At 57.3% G+C, this 18,208-nt stretch overlaps 1 protein-coding gene across 2 annotated transcripts; it reads right to left on the reverse strand.

Moving 5' to 3' along the window:
- Nucleotides 1–4,693: 4,693 nt before the first annotated feature.
- Nucleotides 4,694–17,723, reverse strand: CAPN11 (calpain 11). 2 transcript variants are annotated; one of them, XM_069009878.1, is made up of 22 exons: nt 17,641–17,723; nt 14,440–14,722; nt 13,788–13,857; nt 12,310–12,428; nt 12,035–12,168; nt 11,708–11,876; nt 11,079–11,162; nt 10,904–10,989; nt 10,620–10,694; nt 10,047–10,207; nt 9,798–9,967; nt 9,581–9,592; nt 9,107–9,318; nt 8,949–8,988; nt 8,625–8,690; nt 8,219–8,276; nt 8,056–8,120; nt 7,152–7,220; nt 6,943–7,021; nt 6,369–6,485; nt 6,235–6,293; nt 4,694–5,988 (listed from the first exon to the last, which is right to left on the reverse strand). In XM_069009878.1, the coding sequence occupies exons 2-22, from the start codon at nt 14,683–14,685 to the stop codon at nt 5,962–5,964; spliced, it is 2,118 nt and encodes a 705-aa protein (XP_068865979.1). In that variant the 5' UTR covers nt 14,686–14,722; nt 17,641–17,723; the 3' UTR covers nt 4,694–5,961. The 2 variants fall into 2 exon arrangements, with proteins under 2 accessions (XP_068865979.1, XP_068865980.1); XM_069009879.1 differs by lacking the exon at nt 17,641–17,723 and adding an exon at nt 16,613–16,702.
- Nucleotides 17,724–18,208: the final 485 nt, after the last annotated feature.

Below are 18,208 nucleotides of genomic sequence, written 5' to 3' on the forward strand. Positions count from 1 at the left end.
GTTGACGTCAGCCCCTTGGGACTGGCCTCCCGGAGGCTCCCGGGCTTCTGGTCTGCTGTGGTCAGCGGCCGTGGGGCTCAGTGTGCGCTGCCGCCAGCCCCGTGCTGGCCGCCCTACGGGGAGCGGGAAGAGCTCAGACCAAGGAAGCAGGAGCCAAAGCTTTGCTGCAGCTATGCCAGGGTTTACATTTCCCCAGGAGGGAGTGTCTCCCCTTTGATCAGGGAGGCAGTGGGTGCAGTGCTTGGCCTGCTCTTGAGACTCCTGGGCTCACTATGCTGCAGCCGATCCTGGATAAGCCTTGCTTGGTGCCTCAATTTCCCCAGCAGTACAGCTCCACTGGGAATATCCTCGTCTTGCGCAGAGGGCACTTGGAGCATCCTACCTCTGAGCAGGCTGGGGACCACTGGGATGAAAATTGCAGCATCCCAGGTCAGTGTTAGTGATGACAGTAATGGAGGAGAGTGGACATCTTATTTACCAGGGAGCTTTTTCCTAGGAAAAGCCCTGCCTTGAGCTGGGAGAACTGATCATCCTGCTGTCCCTACTGGGGGAATCCTGTTCTCCAATCCCAGGGGGAAAGGGATGTGCTGACCAGGTGAAGAGATGCTGCAGCACATTCCTGGGAGCATTGCCTCTGAGTTTTACATTGTATCTGAGTGTAATATTGAGATACACACAGGAGGGGATGGAAAATTCTTTGGGAACAAAGGGGCCTCTAGTGTGTGGCCTCTGCAGAAACCTGTTTCTTCCCGGGGAGGGAGCACAGGAGACTCTCACCCTGCTTTGAGAGCCAGATGCTTGCAACATCCCAGCACTGGGAAGAAGGTGGGGCAGGGCTTTATTGCCAAGCTCTTGGGACTCATAGAAAAGGCGGATTTTTGTTTCTTGCCAAAAAGGCAGAGATTTTCCCGAGTTGCTTTCCCCATCTGGAAGGTCAAGGTCTTTAGCCTCTGTTCACAACTGGGCAAAAGTACAGCCCAGGGAGATGAATGGATGTAAACTTGCTCCTCTGTCCAGTCATGCACAGAGCTGGGAAGAGAATGCAACCTTGAAAGAAAACAAAATTGCACCAGTATCTAATTCGAAATGCAAGATTTAGGGCATTTCCTAGGCCAAGGTACGTAGAGCCTTGCTGTAACTTCTCTGATCCATGGAGGACTTTCTGGTCCTGCAATCACTGCTCTGTCTCTCAACACTTTTTACTTGCCTGTGTTTCATCCTTCTCCACCAGGGGACTCAAAATTCCTCACCAGATGGTTGGCTTATGTTTTGCTGGGTATGTGTCAAGACCGCTTCCTTTCAGGCATCTGTTTTCTTTATTGTATCAATTGCATAACCACATATTGCCTATTAATTGATGGGAAGGGCTGAGATCCACTTCCTGAGCCTAAACAGGGACTGTATACCCCTCCATAGTACTTACTCCTCTCAGATGATCAGTTAGCAACTGGACATTGGCAAACAAGGAGAAAGAGATGCCCTAGGGCAGCACAAAGATGGTGTGGGCTTCTGGTAAGCCTGTGGATGGAGCAATGCTGGTGAGATAAAAGGGCTGGAAGCAGCCCACACAGGGGCCTATCCTCAGGGTGGTGGCAGGACTGTGCAGAGCTCTCCTCTTGTCTTCTCTTCCCTGCCATCCCAAAGCCCTGGGAATTCAGCTTGTCCAAAGCCCAGCCCCTTCCTTCTTGCTGCTGAGCGGGGTGAGCTCACAGCCCACACATCCTCTGGGCAGCTCCTGGGCTTGGAGCCAGCCAGCACCTCCATCTCCTCTGGGAGAGGATGGACCATTGGGAGGCCATGTCAGAGGAGGCACAGCTGGAGGGTTGTGGGTGTGGGACATGCCAGCATCTGGGCAGATGGCTGTGCTACCTCCTGGTACAACTCTCATGGCTGCTGCTGCCCGTCTGTGGAAGGAATGTCTTCCGAGCAGTCCTGTTTCCTGTCACACAACAGGCAAAGCCGGCACAAGCCACCCCATGAGTGACCTGCCAGCACTCAGCCTGCTCCCAGAACAGCATCTCTGCTCCGTGGGAGGGCAAGACCCTCATGCCATCTCAGAGGGAGGCACAGGGGACAGAGCCAATGCTTAAACAGGCTGTTGTATGATAAAATCTCCAAAGGATTTAGCAGGAATCCTGGGAGGAAGGGCATGGCCCTTGGGTACCTCTTCACAAGATGTGTGAGATCTGCTGCAAATCTTGCTCTGGACAGCACAGGCAGCTCTCAGAAATGGCAAGGGAGGAAGATGAGAGTCAGGAAGGCCAAGAGTTTTTTGTTATAGGAAACCTCACCCTTCTGGCAGAGATCCTAGCGGGTGCTGGTGGTGGGGACACTGGTGGCACCCAAGCACCCAGCCCCATGCAGGAGGAACACGGGCCATTCCGGCTGAGGAGGGACACAAGTGCTATAAATAGGCTGTTTAATGCACTGTGGCCAGGCCCTGGAAAGCCCCAGCCCATGCACATTCCCTGCTGCTGGCATTGAGACAGCAGCTGTTGAAAAAGGCCGAATGCAGCAGCTACTGGCTGGTGCTCCTGGCCCCTGCCCCAAGTCCCAGCTTTCCTGCTCCCCTCGTGGAGTGGCTGAGCCTGTAGCATCCTTTGGCATGGGTGCCAAGGCTTATTAGTGTGATGCCAGCTCTGTACTGATGTTGGGACTGCTTCCTGGGTTGGCAGTGACCGCAGGATGCTACTGGTGCTGGAGGGACAAGGAGGATGAGGAGAGGGCTTTCCTCCCTGACATCCTTTGCAGTAGTAGGGCAACCACCGTGCCTGGGTGGGAGCTGTGGGGCCATGTCAGAGTCAGCTGCTGCCCACCCACGAGCCCTCAGCTGTGGCTCTCCCTAGCCCCAGCTTGAGATGCTGGGCTGGGCCCCCACTCCCCATCTCTGCTCACACAAAGGCCCCTTGTGCCCACGGGAATGACATTCCTGCAGCCGTGGGCCCGGGGCAGAGTGAAGCGTAGCCAAGGGGGAGAGGCCAGAGCCCAGCTGCTCAGGCAGCTGGTGGAGCCAGGTGGGGATGGGCTGCGGTCCTGGCCCCCCTCCTGTGCCTGGGGGATGGACATGAGCAGCTGGTGGGAGAGGGGGAACCCCCAGGAAGGGCAGGCAGCTCTGGGCTGCGGGAGGCAGGGCCATATGAGGTGCAGGAAATTCCGGGATGTTGGGGAGCAGGAGCAGCGGTGCTATGTATCCATGGGTGCTGCTGGCCCACCCAACACAGACTATGGGATAGGTGTGGGAAAGGCAGAAGTGGGCTGGGCTGGCTTTTCCTGGCTAGTGCCCATCCCAAGACAAACCCAAAGCTAAGAGCAGTTTTGGTCACTTCTGGCCCCCTTGCTACTCACCTCAGCATTTAAGGCCTCTGCTGGGCATCTTCCTTGTCCCTTTTGCAATGAGGGGGATGAGCCAGGCTACTTTTAGTGGCATTAGCTGGCAGCTGGGGCAGCCCCTGCCTGCTGACCCCTGCTGATACTGGCCTGCCAGCTGCCAGGGCCGGCAAGAGAAGGGATCTGCCAGCTGGCACCCGCAGGGAGGGAGGGAGGGGGCTTCTGGTAAGGCTACGCCAGGGGCACCTGTCATCCCAAAGCCGGGTGTCACCATGCCCTACAATTGGGCCTGTGTGTGCGTGACGAAGCCCTGCAGCTGGGACAGCTCTGCATGCCTGCACCCCTGTTCTGTCCCCACCTGAGCCCTTGCTTTGCAGGGGATTTGGGATTCCACGGAGGAGCAGGAAGCCCGGGCTGGCAAGCCCTAAGGTACTCCCACCCCACAGGGAGTCAGCTCAGCTCAGAGGTAGTCAAGAGACAAGCACAAGCAGCCCACCTCCATCCAGCCCTGGGGAGGCTCTGTAGGAGAGGGCAGCCTTGTGAGGCAGCTGGGGGGGGTTGTTTTGTCCTGCTGGCACACCTCAGCTCCTGTCCATTCTCTGAGCCAGGCTGGCTTGCCCCAGAACTCTGTGCTGCCCCACGGTGGGGACACTGGTCCCAGAGAGCTGGGCTGGTCCAAAGGGCACCCATATAAGGGATACTGAGATGCTGGGATGGATAAGTTATGAAAGGTCACTCCTCTTACAAATGCTGAGCACCCCACGGCCATCCAGGCTGCAATGTCCTTCTGGAGTGGGAGCAAGGGGCAGGATGCACAGACAGCAAGTCCTGCTCTGAGCCATGCTGTGAAAAGCCCCACCATGCAGCACTCCACTGTCATTTTCCTGGAAGGCTTCTGCTTCTAGCTGTACCTGGCATGACCCAAAGGAAGCAGGGGAAAACATTCACTTCCCACAGGCTCTACCCAGGGAAAAAATATACCCCTTTTGATCCCCTTCCAGGGTCCAGAGTTCCAGGCTGCTCTCCACTTCCACCAGCTCCGTAGTTAACTCCATCCTATCCAAGTGGATCTTCTTTCCCCAGCCTCCACAAGACACCTTTCTTTAAGAGCAGTGCTCTCTTCCCTCTCTCTTACATAGTGCTGCCCCACGTGTCAGCGTTAAGACACCCGTGCAAAGGAAGAGGTGAATTTCTTAAAGTTCTAGGGGATGTGGACATCTCCAGCCCCCCAGCAAGACCTGCACCTGGTGGTGCTGCTCCACCTGTACCCCAGGCTGGGCAAGCAGCATGACCTGGGCTTGGCTCTGCACCAGACCATGGTGAGCAGAGGGAGGACGCAGACCCCACGTCACGCCCGGACCACACGTCTAACAGATCTGTTTATTCCTGGAGAGCACAGTGAGCAGGGTGAGGAAGCAGAGCTGCCGGGCAGGCAGCGGTGGTTATTGCTGCGGGTGCATCCTCCAGCGACAACAGGGGTCTGGGGGAAGCAAACTGCCTGCCTGCCTCTACAGGGCAGGGGACGGGCCCTCACCCACTGCCAGGCTGGAGCCATCCCATTACCCCAGAAGAAGGGGAGGGGAATGGAGTAGCACTGAGAAGTGCAAATATGTTGGCACTGGAGTCCATCTGCACTGGGCAAAGGACCCCAAGCTAAGAGGAGACTGTAAGTGTGGGAGGATGAGGGACTGGGAGAAAAAACCCAACTGTGTGCTGAAGACCCCCCCTAAACCACCACCCCCTGCTCTCTGGAGGAAGGCATTGCCTCTTGGGTGCTGTACCCCCTAGTCCTGCTGTGGGCCATGAACAAGGGCAGCAGATGTCCCAGGAGATCCCAGGGATGGGAGGCCAGGCTGCTGTGACAGTGATGGCATCGCTGTGCCCATGTGGAAAAGAGGAGCGTGACCCTGCGCTACAGGGTCATGTGTGTTCACATGATGGAGGAGCCCCGAAACATTCAGTGCTTGAGTTGTAGGGCTTGACCCCGTGGTGGGTATAAGCAGGGGCATGGAGGTGGGAGGGATGTGTTGAAGGCCACGCAGAAAGAGCCAGCAGGCTCCATGCTTTGGTCGCGTTTAGTGGTGACAAGTACAGTGCAAGGGCTTCAAGAAATCAAGTATGGCCATTCCTCCTCCCAGAAGGCCACTCTGGCTCCCTCAGGAACCTGCTGCTTGAGCAAGGCAATACCTGCTGATGCTCCCAGGTGTGGGTGCAGAGATAGGCAATGTGTGCCGGGGGGGATGGGTCAGCACTAGAGCAAGCGATACGAGTGTCCTCCCCCTCATGCCCCAGCAGCTGCCTCTCCCTGCTCTGCAGCTGGCCCCCAGCCTGCCACCATGCAGGGATTCGTAGGTACCCCATGCTGCTTGCCCTACTCCTGTTCTGGGGTGAGGGGGAGAAAGGGGGAGTGGAAAGAAGCCCAGCCCAGAAGAGGAGAAGGGAATCCCCTGCCTGCCTTGACCCCTGGTCCACTGGAGAAGATGGTGTGAGGCTTGCCGGGAGGCAGGGCTGGTGGCTCAGTGTGGGATGGAGCAAGGGGGGAAGAGTATCCTGTATCCACGGATCCAAGGGGAGGCACTTGGAGTGGGCCTGGCCCATTGGGGTGTTCCAGCTGCAGTGGATCTGTTGTAACTCCTAGCCACACATCGTCAGCAGCAGCCACTGGGAAGGAGAGGGAGAAGGGATGAGCAGGGTGCATTTTTGGCATGTCCTCATGAGACAATTTTAACAGCCCTCCAAGAAACACAGAGCCTGCAGCGGTTCTGTTTACTCATCTTGATCTTTTATGGGTTCTTTCCCTACCCAGGGGGCTGGAGGGCTTTCTACCACCCACCCCAGGTGCCCCATCCACCTTAATGCCATGTCCCCTTGTTTCCCACCCCACCTTCCACTGCGCTGAGCTCTCACCTCAGAAAGGTTCATGACAGCAGTGCCAGTGCCTTCAGCGTCCATGCTACGGAAGAACCCTGCAGGGACACAAGCACAAGGTGAGCAACACATCTTTCTGTTCCTGCCCTCCCTGCCCCAGGGCCATCACTCACTGAACATGGTCTCCAGCTTCAGGAGGCAGCAGACAAAATTGTCAAAGTCCACGCCCATGTCACTGTCTGCATAGCGGGCCACCACCACCTGATGCAGCTTGTTATTCAGCTTGAAACCTGCAAGGCAGAGAGCAGTCAGCTCCCCAGAGAGGCAGGAGAGCAGGGTGTAGTTGTGGAAGTCCATACACCCACACAAAGGGTCCACCAACCCACCCAAGGAAGGGCACTGTGTCCGGCCTCAATAGGAAGAGGGGATGCTCTCCCTGCAGCCATATATGACTAGTTAGCTCACTGATCCACCCCAGGCCTCTGCTTTGCCAGGATGGGATTCTGCAGGTCAGAGGAGGACAGAGGCTGGGACCATCTTGCATGCATCCCTAACTGAGGCTCCAGCACTTGGCACAGTTGGGATGGAGAAAGCCTGGTGCATACATGGGCCACATCTCACTACAACAGGTTGGCTTCAAGCATGCAATATAGGCTGCTTACACCCTTCTGCTATTTGGAACAGGACTCTGACAGCAGGAGCCCCCTCCCCAGCCTCCAGCCCAGTCCCATCCTTCTCCAGACCTACCGGCTGACTCTAGAGCCATGCGCATCTCATAGGAGCTCATGGTGCCTGACTTATCCAGGTCGTACTGGCGGAAAATCGTCTGCAAAAACATCACAGAGGACATGAGGGGAAGACTCTCCTTTGGCCTCCAGCCTGGCTGTCCCCTCTCTTTGCTGCCCCAGGAGGGGGGCTACCCCTGTGCAGTACCCCATGCCCCCTCTCCTCCTCACCAGCCAGCTCCGGATCTTGTTCCACAGGATCTGGAACTCCACGAGCCCAAGGCGGGCACTGCCATCTTTCTGGGGAGCAGAGGGTCAAGGAGGTCAAAGCAGCCAGGAAAGGGGGCGGTGCAAAGGCAAAGCTACCAGATCCCAGCCACCTGAGGCAAGAAAAGCCTGGACACACTTGCTCTGCCCAATTTTTCCCCCAACCTTCCCCTCTATCCTGCAATATCAGCAAAGTAAGAGCCTGCGACTCAGCAGGGAAAGGGAACTAGCTGCCATGTCATTCCCTGGGACCAGCTGTGCCGCTGCTGTAGGAAGCACATTGCAGTGCTGTCCTTGGACCAAAGCTGGGCTGGCCTGCAGCAAAAAGGGAAGTTGTAGGGCCAGGCTGGAGAAGGGCTCAGAGGTGCTCCTTGCCTGACCCCTCAGCTGCATGTCCTTGTGCAAGCAGGACACTGGCCATGGCTCTTGTCGCTTGACACCTCTCATCCACAACAGCTGGACAGGACGGTTTGGGGAAAGAAGCCCAGTAGTCCTTGTTCCCTTCCAGGAGTGCCTCAAAGGCTGGGTGGCACAACAGCACATCAGGCTGGGGAGCCCGTGGGAAGTGACGCTTTTCTTTGAGGTGAAAGTAGAAGACATGGAATGGGACCATGCTGGGCTTTTGGTGGCAGAGCCAGGGCCCAAGCAAGCAGGGGAAGTGATGGCCCTTTCAAAAAAAACCTGCTCCTAAAGCCAAAGAGTGTAGAGCAGGCAGCCCTGAAGCCATAAGGATCCCTTCCTTTCCTCCACTGGTTGAACAGCTTTGGCACTGCTGGAGAGCCACACCCCAGCTCCAACAGAGAAGTCTTTTTTCTGGCAGGCTGAGCACCAGGAAAGCTGGCCCTGGCCCACAGCACCAAGAGGATACATCCATCAGGTTGACCATGTTGCGGCAGGAGTCCAGGCTGAACCCATCTGTTTTCAGATCTTTGTCTGAGGAGAAAGGAGGAGGTTGAGCACATGCCTCAAAACCCAACCTGCTGAGCAAGCCTGGGCTGCAGGGAGCAAGGGGTGGGAAGAGTAGTGCTTACGTCTAGAGATGACTCTGTTCAGAATAGTTCGAAGCTCAAAGACGCTGATTTCCATGTCCTGGAGCAGAAGCAGAGTTAGCATCACCCCTTGCCTGCTCTCCACCCCACTTGTGGCCATTGTCCCCCTCCTGCCTAAACATCTCTGCCTTAGTCACAAAACATGAGGATGCCATTACATTTCTGGCACACCCAGAAGAGTTTTGGTCACAGCTGGATGCTCTTCCCCAAATCTACCCCTGTCACACCATCCCTGCAGGCAGCTCAGCTGAGCAAAGATGGACTTGTCTGCAGGATGAGACTGAGTGAGCATGGGGTGGGCTGGAACTCCCACGGCCAGGGGTTCAGTCCTGTTCCCTTCCCTCCCCTCCCCAGGGAGCCTTCCAGAGCTTGGCACAGCCATACCCACCTCCCCTGCCAGCTGCTGGAACATGTTCTTGAAGCTGTCCTCTATGTCATCCTCAGTTATTTCCTCCTGGGGTGATGCAAACCAGAAAGAAGAGGTTAGTGGTCAAACCCAGGCTCTGCCCTGCCTCCCAGGCTCAGTAAATGCCAACTGGAAAGGAAGCTCTTCTTTGTTCATCTCATCTTTGTTAATTCCCACATCCCCATCACACCAGCCCCTCTCCAGCCACAGTGACATCCCAGACTCAGCTGGCCACCCCCTGCCTGTAGCTCCCCCTCCCAGGTCCCGGAGCCTCAGCACCAGCCGATCCAAAGTGGCGGCTCCTACCTCATCTGCCAGATCTGCCGAGATCTCCTCATCCAGCTCCCTGGGGCAGAAAGGGGAAAACAAAGTGATGAGCAGGGTCCCCAGCCAGCAGGCTGCCTGCAGTGGGAAACATCGCACCGCTCACAGACACGGGGTGTCCCTCCCAGGCCAGGACTCACGCCGTGTCCGACTGCTTCTCGGTGAAGACGCGCAGGACGAAGTCGGCCTCCTTGTGCGGTTCGAAGGTGGAGGGCACAATGATGTACTCGCCCGGGGGCAGCCGGATCTGGTTGCTCACTTCCCGCAGGTTGATGAAGGTCTCTGACCGTGCCCGGGACTGGTTTCGCAGGAAGAAGTCCTTCTTCAAGTGCACATTCTGCATGCCTTGGGCCTGGGGGAAGGAATTTTCTTGTGGACCACAATGGGAAGCACCCACAGGGAGTGGTGGGACCAATGTCAGCCCCATCAGGTAGGACATCCATCCATGCCCTGCCCATCCAGTAGGAGCCATCCCTCTGTCCCACATGGGGGTGCCCAGCACCCACTAGCACCCTAGCCATGGAGATCCTATGCCACTGGATGCATTAACCCATTTTTGCCAAGTCTTGTGCTTCCCTCCAAGACAGTGTAGGCTCTGACAGCTCAGGACGTACCTCCTCAGGAACCTGCAGACAGAGGGAAAAGGGGAAAAAATATCACAGTCCCAGTACCTGCCCCATCCCTTACAGCTGCAGGGAGCACAGGATGGGGGCATTAGCCCACAGCTGGCCAAAGCTGGTGGAAAAGGTTTCCTTGAGGACTGGGGCTGAGGTGGGACTGGCCGGGCTGAGCCTGTCCCAGGGAAGAAGCCTTGGGGCGGGCAGGGGTTACCTCGTAGACAGCAAAGCCGATGGTGTGCATGTCACCTCCCACCCGCCGCTCCCGCCGACGGTGCTTCTGCATCAGAGCCACCAGGAAGCTGCAGGCCACCTCATCGTCCCCAGGGTCATCATCTTCTTCCAGCAACTTGATCTTAAACTGGGGGTTGATCCAGAATGTGGCTGGGAGGAAGGGGATGTGTGGATGAGATACCTGGTTTCATCAAGCCGCCAAGAGCACGGATGTGGAGGCCAGAGGTACCTGGGTGATTCCTGCAGCCCCCAGCAGTGCTCCCCCGGCGCCACGTGCCCTCGAACACCTGCGTGTGCCATCTGCTGAGCTCGTCCTTGGTGAGGGCATCGGGGGTCAGGTTGCAGATCTCCAGCCTGGAGAACTCCCTCATGAAGTCCCGGAAAGACATCCTGTGGGAGGCAGGTAGGGGCTGAGGCCAGGGCACTGCTGTGGGGAGGGAGGAGAGCACAAGCAGCTCTGGACCCAGCTAGCATTTTCGGAGAATTAAGTGACAGTAAAATCTTTTAGCCTAAACACTTATAGCTTATTTAAAGCCTAGTGCTGGCTTTGGGTAAGAAAAGATGTTTACTCTTCCTAGATGTTTATTTTGCATTTAGTTGGCCTAAATTTCCTTCAAAGGAGGAAAATTATTAACTAGATCAGATGAGAAAACGCTGGCAAGCTCTCCAGTGCTGGAAAGCCAGCTCATAAAGGCAGGTCATGTGCTTCAGGTGAAGCATGATAGCAGGATCTCTCCCCAGCTCCTCTGCTCATTCCCAGACTGGCTGCTGAAATAGAGCAGCACTTTGCTCTGGCACTCACCAGAACTCTCCATCCTCCATCTTCAGCTGCAGCTCTTCCCTCTCGTCGGGGTCAATGTTGTTCCACTCAGAGGAGCTGGAATAGTAGGAGAGAGACAATTAGATAGGGACTCCTGAAGGGGCACTGAGAGCAATTCAGAGCTGGCCCTCAACTCCGCTCTTTCTGATGCGAAGGGCACGGCACACTGTGGGCTTCCCCTCAGCAGTGCCCTGTGCCCGACTGCCGTGTGCACAGCGCTTGCTGGCCTGATAGAGCGAGACTGCCATCCCTCCTGTCCTGCTTACCCATCACTCCAGGCTCCAGTCCACTCCACCTGACCCCAGGGGTTCCTGATGCGGATGAGTTGTTCTGGCTGACCCCGGTAGTTCACCTGCCAGACACCAGACACAGGAGGTGGAGCCCATGCCACTGTCCAGGCTGTGACTGCTAAGGAATTAAAGTCTAATCTGGGTGACTCACATCTCTGAAGGCTGTGACAGAATAGGCATGGCCCTTCACCAGCTTCTTGAAGGTCACTGCTTCCATATCGAAGGCACTTGTGATCTGAGGAGAACGTGCAATGCTCAAGTCAATAGGATTGAATTAATGTAGTCCTATCCCTATCCCTTCCCTCCCCTGTGTGAAGAATTTTCCTTGCTTTGCACTGCTCCAACCAAGAGAAGTAGCAGGTAGCAGCTCCCTGTGCTCAAAGGCTGCTGGCTGTGGACAATTTAAAGACCATTTCCCTAGCACAGATACCCTGAAGATCCATCAGGGAACCACCCAAACTTCAGAATTTAAAAACCATGCTCCAGGTAATTTGCTGATGCAAGACATGGCCAGAGTCATGGGCAGTCCCTTGTCCTGCACTTGAGATGAACAGTCCTGCTCCATCCAAAGGAGCCCATTCACAGCAACTGGGCTGCAGCACCACGTGTTGTGCCGCAGGGCTGCCACACTGGCTCTGGAAAGGGTGCCGTGGTAAGAGGGCAAAGAAGTAACCTCCCACGCAGTGTCCCAGCGAGGGGGTTGCTGATACAGCCCTGGGCTGTGAGGCCTCACTTTGGCCAGCTGTGGCAGAGCCCCGCTGGTCCCGGCACACCACTTACGTCGATGGAGCAGCCCAGCAGGGAGCCCCTCTCCAGCGCCTTGCGGATGATGTGGCCCATGTTGCGCGGCGGCCGCTTCAGGTCGTACATCTCTGCCACGCCGCCCGTGAAGTCCTCAAAGCCCTCGGTGGTGCTGCCCCCCGAGAGCGACTCGTAGCAGCCATTCAGCCTGAGGGGTGCGTGAGGAGACAAGGAAGTAGCACACTGCTGCTGCCCAGCCACCCAGCACAAGCAAGGACAGAGACAGAGGAGACTTCCTTCCCTCTGCCCTGCACAGTGAGTGCCCTGCCCCCCACCCGCCCACATGCCCACCACGGGGGTACCCACTTGGCGTAGGCCTTCTCCAGCAGAGCACTCCAGAATTCGGTGCACTCTGCTGAGTGGACAAACAGAAGTTCCCCATCCTTGGTGGGCAGCTGGTCATCCACCACCACATCCACCCACTCACCAAATTGCCAGATCTGAGGAGTAAGGAGAGAGTGGGGTGAGGTCACAGCATCACATGGCTTGCTCATCCCTACCCCAGAGGGATGGCCTCAACCCACCACCCTCGCTTCTGCCGCAGCCCACCACCTGTGGAGGGCCAGGAGCTCCCAGCCCACCTGGAAGTGAAAGATGCCAGCATAGTCCTCCTGGAAACTCTGTCCATGGGGCACCACGCGGTGCAGGAGCTCCTCATTGAGTGTGAGGGAGCCAATGGCAGCCAGCAGCCAGCAGTCGCCTGGGGAAGGAGAGGAAGCTAGTATGAGTACCCATCACCTTCCTAGCTGGGAGGGTAGGTGATGGATGTTTAGGAGCCCATGGTGTGCTCTCCTTGCAAATGTTTGGGGCTCCCCAGCTCAAAAAGTCCATGGAAAAACCAGAGAAGGTCCAGCAAACAGAACTCAGGGATCCAAGCTTGCTCAGCCTGCCCACAGAGAGAAGTATTAGCTCAAGGCAACAGGGAACGATCCTCCCTCACCTGGAGCCTGTGCCCAGGACACCACACACAGTCAGCACCAACAGCCCCCTCCTGCAGTCATTTATCTAGATCCTCCTGGAACTCATTCATATGACTGCCCTCCATATCTCAGACAGCAAGTTCTGCACCAGAATTACACTTTGCATGTAAAAAGGCCATTTTATCAAGCAAGCAGTTTAATGCTGCTGCCCCCCGCTTCTCAAATTGCAAGCAGCACCACCTCACTTTTCCGAGTGATCTTAACCACAAGTGCTGCTCCAGGCCAGCACTGTGCTTTAAATTCTTTGCCTTGATTTCCTTTTCTCTTTTGCCTTTGAAGCCTTTCACACCTTAGCCTTGAGCCTGGATAATATGTAACTGGGCTGTGGTTTGACAAAATGCCATTTCAGAGTTTTAATGACCAAGTGAACACTACCACAGTGCTTCAGGCTGTTATGCACTCCAGTTGCCACCTCAAGTTTGTCCTAATTACTGGATATATTAAATGTAGTCAGCCCTGAAAACAGCATGCTGTATGTGCTAAGGTATACAGTACTCCCAATCAAGTGCCCTACTTGCTCCCAATCAGGACAACACTCTCTGTGGTACCAGGATCTGTTTCTGATGACCTGATGACCTGATCTGATGACCACAAAATCCCAGCTGTGATTCAACTCTTCCAGCCTACCCAGCCCATTAACACTTTTCTCCTTGTCTCAGTGCCTTTGCCTTGGGAGACACCCCTGGAGAAATGACAAATCATCACTTGTACATCTCTCGATTCCCTTCTGCCACACCACATTGCTTGGCAAGCACTTTGTCACCACCACCACCACCTCAGTTTGTTACTGTCATGCAGCTGCCACCCCTCACCATTTACCAAAGCAGGGAGCTCTTTGGAGCAGCTCCTGGCATTTTTGTCAGGTATGGATGCACCCAGAATCTCCACTGATCTCAACATGGTCAAATTGTGCACACATCAACTCATTTCCATGGAGCCTTAACCTAGAGCTGCCAGGAGGCACAGGATGACCTCTGACTTGCAGTTTCCACCTCACCAAATGGAAAGGGCCAGCCACCCAACCCTCCCCAGTCACTACTGTCTGTACCAAGGTCCAGGGACAAAGCTTCAACACATACCCAGAGCCCCCTGGCAGATGTCCGTCCGGGTGGCACCGCCAACGATGAACTGAGGGTCATCCACTAATTCCTGCAGAAGGACAGAATCAGATGCTGGTGCTGGATCTTGGCAGGGCCTGGGCTTTAGCAGGGCTGGCACCCACTGCAGCTCTGACTCAAGAGAAATGGGATATGGTCCCTGCAAGATGCACCCCACCTGCCATCTGCTAGGGATGGCTGCTTGACTGCAACCCCAGGGCCATCATGGTAAGTCAGGGCAAGATCTTCTGCTGTAGCCATGGGAGGACATGGCTGGATGACGTTCCCCTTGCCCTCATGGCACCAGGGGATAGGCACTCTCAAAAGCCCCAGTTACTGAGGGTGACACACCCATGCCATGACACCTAGAAGCAGCAATACAACCCACCTATTTTGAAGCGCACAGTCTGCTGCCCAGAGAAAGCAGTGCCTGCTAAACACAATGCTTTTCTGAGCAGACACTCATGGGGAATGGCCCTGGCCCCTTGGGAAAGTTGCTCTGCAACATTCCAGGGACTTTGAGCCCTGAGGGGTGCCAGCCAGGGCCAGTCTGCAGCTCAGCAGACCACATCAGTGCGGATGTGCAGGGCAGGGATGCCAGCCCAATCTGAGAAGAAGCAAGCCCAGCACTTACCGACGGACGCTTCCACTCTACTCCCCGCGTCTTACTGGAGTGTGGCCCCAGCTCCTTGAATCCGAGGGCAGAGGGGCCAGCTGGGAACTGGGGATCCCTGAAGAGGGTGCCACTCTCAATGCACTGCTGCTTGAGGGCCTCATAGTCCTGGCTGAGGTACTTGATGGCGTTGTTGTGCTGGCCAAGCCCCTCGGCTCTCAGGCGGTCTCTCTGCACACGAGCAGCCATCCCGCCAAAGGGCATCATAGCTGGGCACCAACACCGCTACCTTCAGCTCCGCTCCCTGCAACAGAACAGGCATGGCCAGGCTGAGGCAGGGCCCGCTACCTTGCTCTGCCCTGGGGATATCAGCCATCACACAGAGGCAGCCTTGGAGGCTGAATCCCCAATTCCCCGCCACTCCCATAGCAGGGACCTTCTCCAGCAGCACTGGCCTGGTGGAGTGAGCCCAGTGACAGACAGAGGTGGGTACACACATCAGGAGAACCTCCCAGGCCCCATCCCCAGCAGCAGCCCCGTTCTGAACCCTGTCCTCCAGCCTGGCCGTCGCAGCCCTGCTGTCTTTAGGGGACACCGAGCGGCCAAAGCAGCACTGACGGCTGGCTGGGAGGAGGCAGCCCCCCAGCACCTAGGTCATGGGTCCTGTCCCGTCCCCGCTACGCCAAAAGGCTGTGCCCGGAGGAATTTCAGACGCTTTCCAGCCCCGTCAGCCTCTCCTCCCGGCGCAGCTTTCCGGGTTCTTTCCTTGTCCCGGCTCCTCCTCACCCGCCTCAGCCGGGAGGGCGTCAGCGGCCGCCCGCAGCTTCTCCCACCCCCCGGGGCCTCTCCCTCTCCTTTTCCCTCTTCCCCGAAAGCCGCCCCGGCTTCCTGAGCACTGAGTCAATAGGGCCGGGTAGGGAGGAGCCCAGCGGGGCGCAGATAGCTCTAACTATGGGGCCAGAGAAGGACAGGGAAGGGAGAGGCGGGACAGCAGACGCACACACAGGGAGGATGACTCAAGGCTCGTCGACTGCCAGTGGAGCAGCCTGCTGGGAGACACTGGGCAGGGGTTACGGAGTGCAGCGGGGCACACCGGCACCAGGAGAGCGGGGCAGGAGACACCGCAGAGCCCGCACCCCGCACCCTTCCCCGCCCCGGCCATCCTCCCGGGGGTTTGACCAGCAGCACGGCCAGGAGCTTCGAACAGCATGGCACAGCTGCCAGGAATGTCTGGCCCCGCAGCCCTGCCCCACCGCGTCCGCTGCGGTGGGCAAGTCCCAGCTGCCCTCCCGCCCTCAGCCCTGCCCAACACCATGGCAGCAGCCAGCGCTCACACCCACTGCACCGCTCAGGCTGGACGGGGCCTCTGGGGCCGTCTGGTCCAAGCCTCCATGCAAGCAGTGTCACCTGCAGCAGGGCCATGGGGCAGGTGCCACTCACTGGCACCTGCGGCTCACCCTGTCCCACTCTCCAGCCATCTCAGCTCCTGCTTGGCAGGGCTGGTGCCGAATAGTTCATAAGTTTCTCCATGTGAGAGAGTGGAGTAGTCCTTGGGTAAATAAGCCAGGAGCCAGCAACTCTCTCAGAGCAGCAAACTCGAATGCCAGTGCTGGCCCGCTCCCTCTGCAGCACCCTATCCCAGGGGAGCAGGGTGCAGCCTGGCTCCAAAGAGGCTACTTTCCTTGTCCTGAAGTGCTGTGATAGCCAGAGGGAAGGCAGGCAACAGTGAGACGGGTGCAAGCTCTTGGCAGATGCAGAGGGCATAAACTTGGCTGCTAACCCATGTGGCTGTCCTAGCCAGAAGCTTTTCAGAAGAAAAATCTACTCTTTTCCATTACTCTGCCTGCTCTGGGATGCTCTAAACCCACTATCCTTCTCCAGGGCACTGCCAGCCCTTCTCTCCTCTGTGGTGGTCCCAAATCTATGGAGCTCCTCCTACAACTCCTGCAGCCCTGGCAGTCTCTCCCAGTGGCAAAGCACTCGGTGCCTGCAGAGCTGGCAGGATGGCTCCTCCAGTCCCAGACACTGCTCAGAACACAGGGGGCCTGAGGGAGGAGGAATCCCAAGTACAGCTGCCCACACCGCCTCCACCTCCCACCTCCCGAACTCCCCAGCACAGCCTGACAATGGCCACGAAACTTCCCCTACCTGTAGCCCCTGACAGGTTCCCTGCACCCTTTCCCACCCTACCTACCGGCACCGGCCATGGCTGCGGACATGGGGAGCTGTGTGCAGACACAGGCACCGAGTGAGTTATTCTTAGCTCTGTGGCTCAAAATACTCAGGAAGGCTGTGCTCAGTGGCAGACGGAGGTCACGCAAGCGCAGAGCAAAGAAAAGCATTTCAGACCCCAGAATGGGAGAGGAACCACATGGGTCTTTAAAGCAATGGGGTCAGCTGCTGACACCTCCCCAGGCTGATGCTGACAGACACTACAGGTCCTCCACGGAGGAGGAAGGGGTGTGATGAGACAAGCCAAGCCCCCAGGGCACTTTTCCACCACGAGTGACACCCAACTGCAATATGATGCTTTCCAGTACTCGAGGCACCTCTGATCCCTCCCAGGTGGGAGCAAAAAGTCACACTGGTTCCTGCAGGGTCCCTGACACCTTGTGCCCTTTTGCGCATACTGCAAAACCCTACGGCAGCATCATTGTTGAAGTCCAGCCAAAAATCTTTGCAGACCTCAGGTTTGCCAGCTGCGCTTGAAGATCAACGGAAGTAGGGAGTTCCCTTCCCCAAAATCAGCCCTGACACACTGTATCCTGCCGCATACTCAGCTCGGGGCAGGGCGCCACAGCCGCCCATGGCATCCCACAGTGCTCAAGCAGCTCTCAGGCCCTTTCCAGCCCTCCGGATGACAAAGATTCTCGTTTCCCGCAGGCTCCCCCTTATGTTACCGCGTCCCTTTGACGGGATACGGGCTTGGCTTTGGGGTCGGCAGCGCATCCCGGGAGGCTGCGCTATACAGTTTACTCGCCGCCGCGATTGAGAAGCCTTTGGGTCTCTGCGGATGCGTTACCTAATGCAAAAATCCCTGCTGACAGAAAGGGGATGGGAGGGATAGGCAAGCCTGGATAAGCTTAGAGAACAGAGGAAGCAGCCGGGGAGGGGGAGACGGAACGGACCTGCAGCCCTGCCCGCCCGGCGGCGGGCTCCCCCCCGGTGCTTAACCCCATGCTGGGGGTCGGATAAGGGTGAGGATGGGGGGGATGGACTTACGGAAGCTGCTGCCGCCACCGCCCTGCCCGCTTCGGCTCGGCCCGGCCCAGTCCAGCCCAGCCCGGCTCGGTACAGCCCCGCGGAAGGTGGAGTTTCGGCGGGCAGGATGTGCGAGCAAAGGCGGGAGGGCAGTGGGTGGGGGAATTAAAGGAGCAGTGACTGCTTGCAGATACTGGGAGGGGATTGATCGGGACTGCTGGTGAGGTTCTGTCTGCTGACACCCTCTCCCAGCTCCCAGGGATGGAAGGGTACCGCCGGGATGGGCGTACTCCTTCCACCATTGTTCTGAGGAAAGGGTTGGGTGCCCACGGAAACCGGGGCTGGAAGGAAAAGAGGAAGCAACTTTCCCCTAGGAATGGATTTGCGGGTGACTGCTCCACACTCCCGGCACCCTAGCTTAGCTGGGTGAAGCTCTGTACTGCACTTTGTCCCCGGGACTTGTTGACCTTCTGCTGCCACGACTGAGTGCGGTGGTCCCAGCGGTCACGGTCAACAACGCTGCCGCAGGCCAGCTGCCCCGGCCTCTCTGCGTGCCCCGGCTGGCACCCCACCTCCCAGCTGCCCCTCG

Source organism: Aphelocoma coerulescens, chromosome 3 (genome assembly GCF_041296385.1).
Source record: "Aphelocoma coerulescens isolate FSJ_1873_10779 chromosome 3, UR_Acoe_1.0, whole genome shotgun sequence".
Classification (NCBI taxonomy): Eukaryota; Metazoa; Chordata; class Aves; order Passeriformes; family Corvidae; genus Aphelocoma; species Aphelocoma coerulescens.

Bases quoted from the DNA above. Each gene is read 5' to 3' on its own strand.
- CAPN11 (XM_069009878.1), bottom strand. From the start codon at position 14,685: ATGATGCCCTTTGGCGGGATGGCTGCTCGTGTGCAGAGAGACCGCCTG. The intron at 13,858-14,439 runs GTAAGTGCTGGG...GTCCTTCTGCAG, and splicing joins TAGAGTGGAAGCGTCCGTCG to GAATTAGTGGATGACCCTCA. The intron at 6,294-6,368 runs GTGAGTGATGGC...GTGTCCCTGCAG, and splicing joins GAAGCTGGAGACCATGTTCA to GGTTCTTCCGTAGCATGGAC.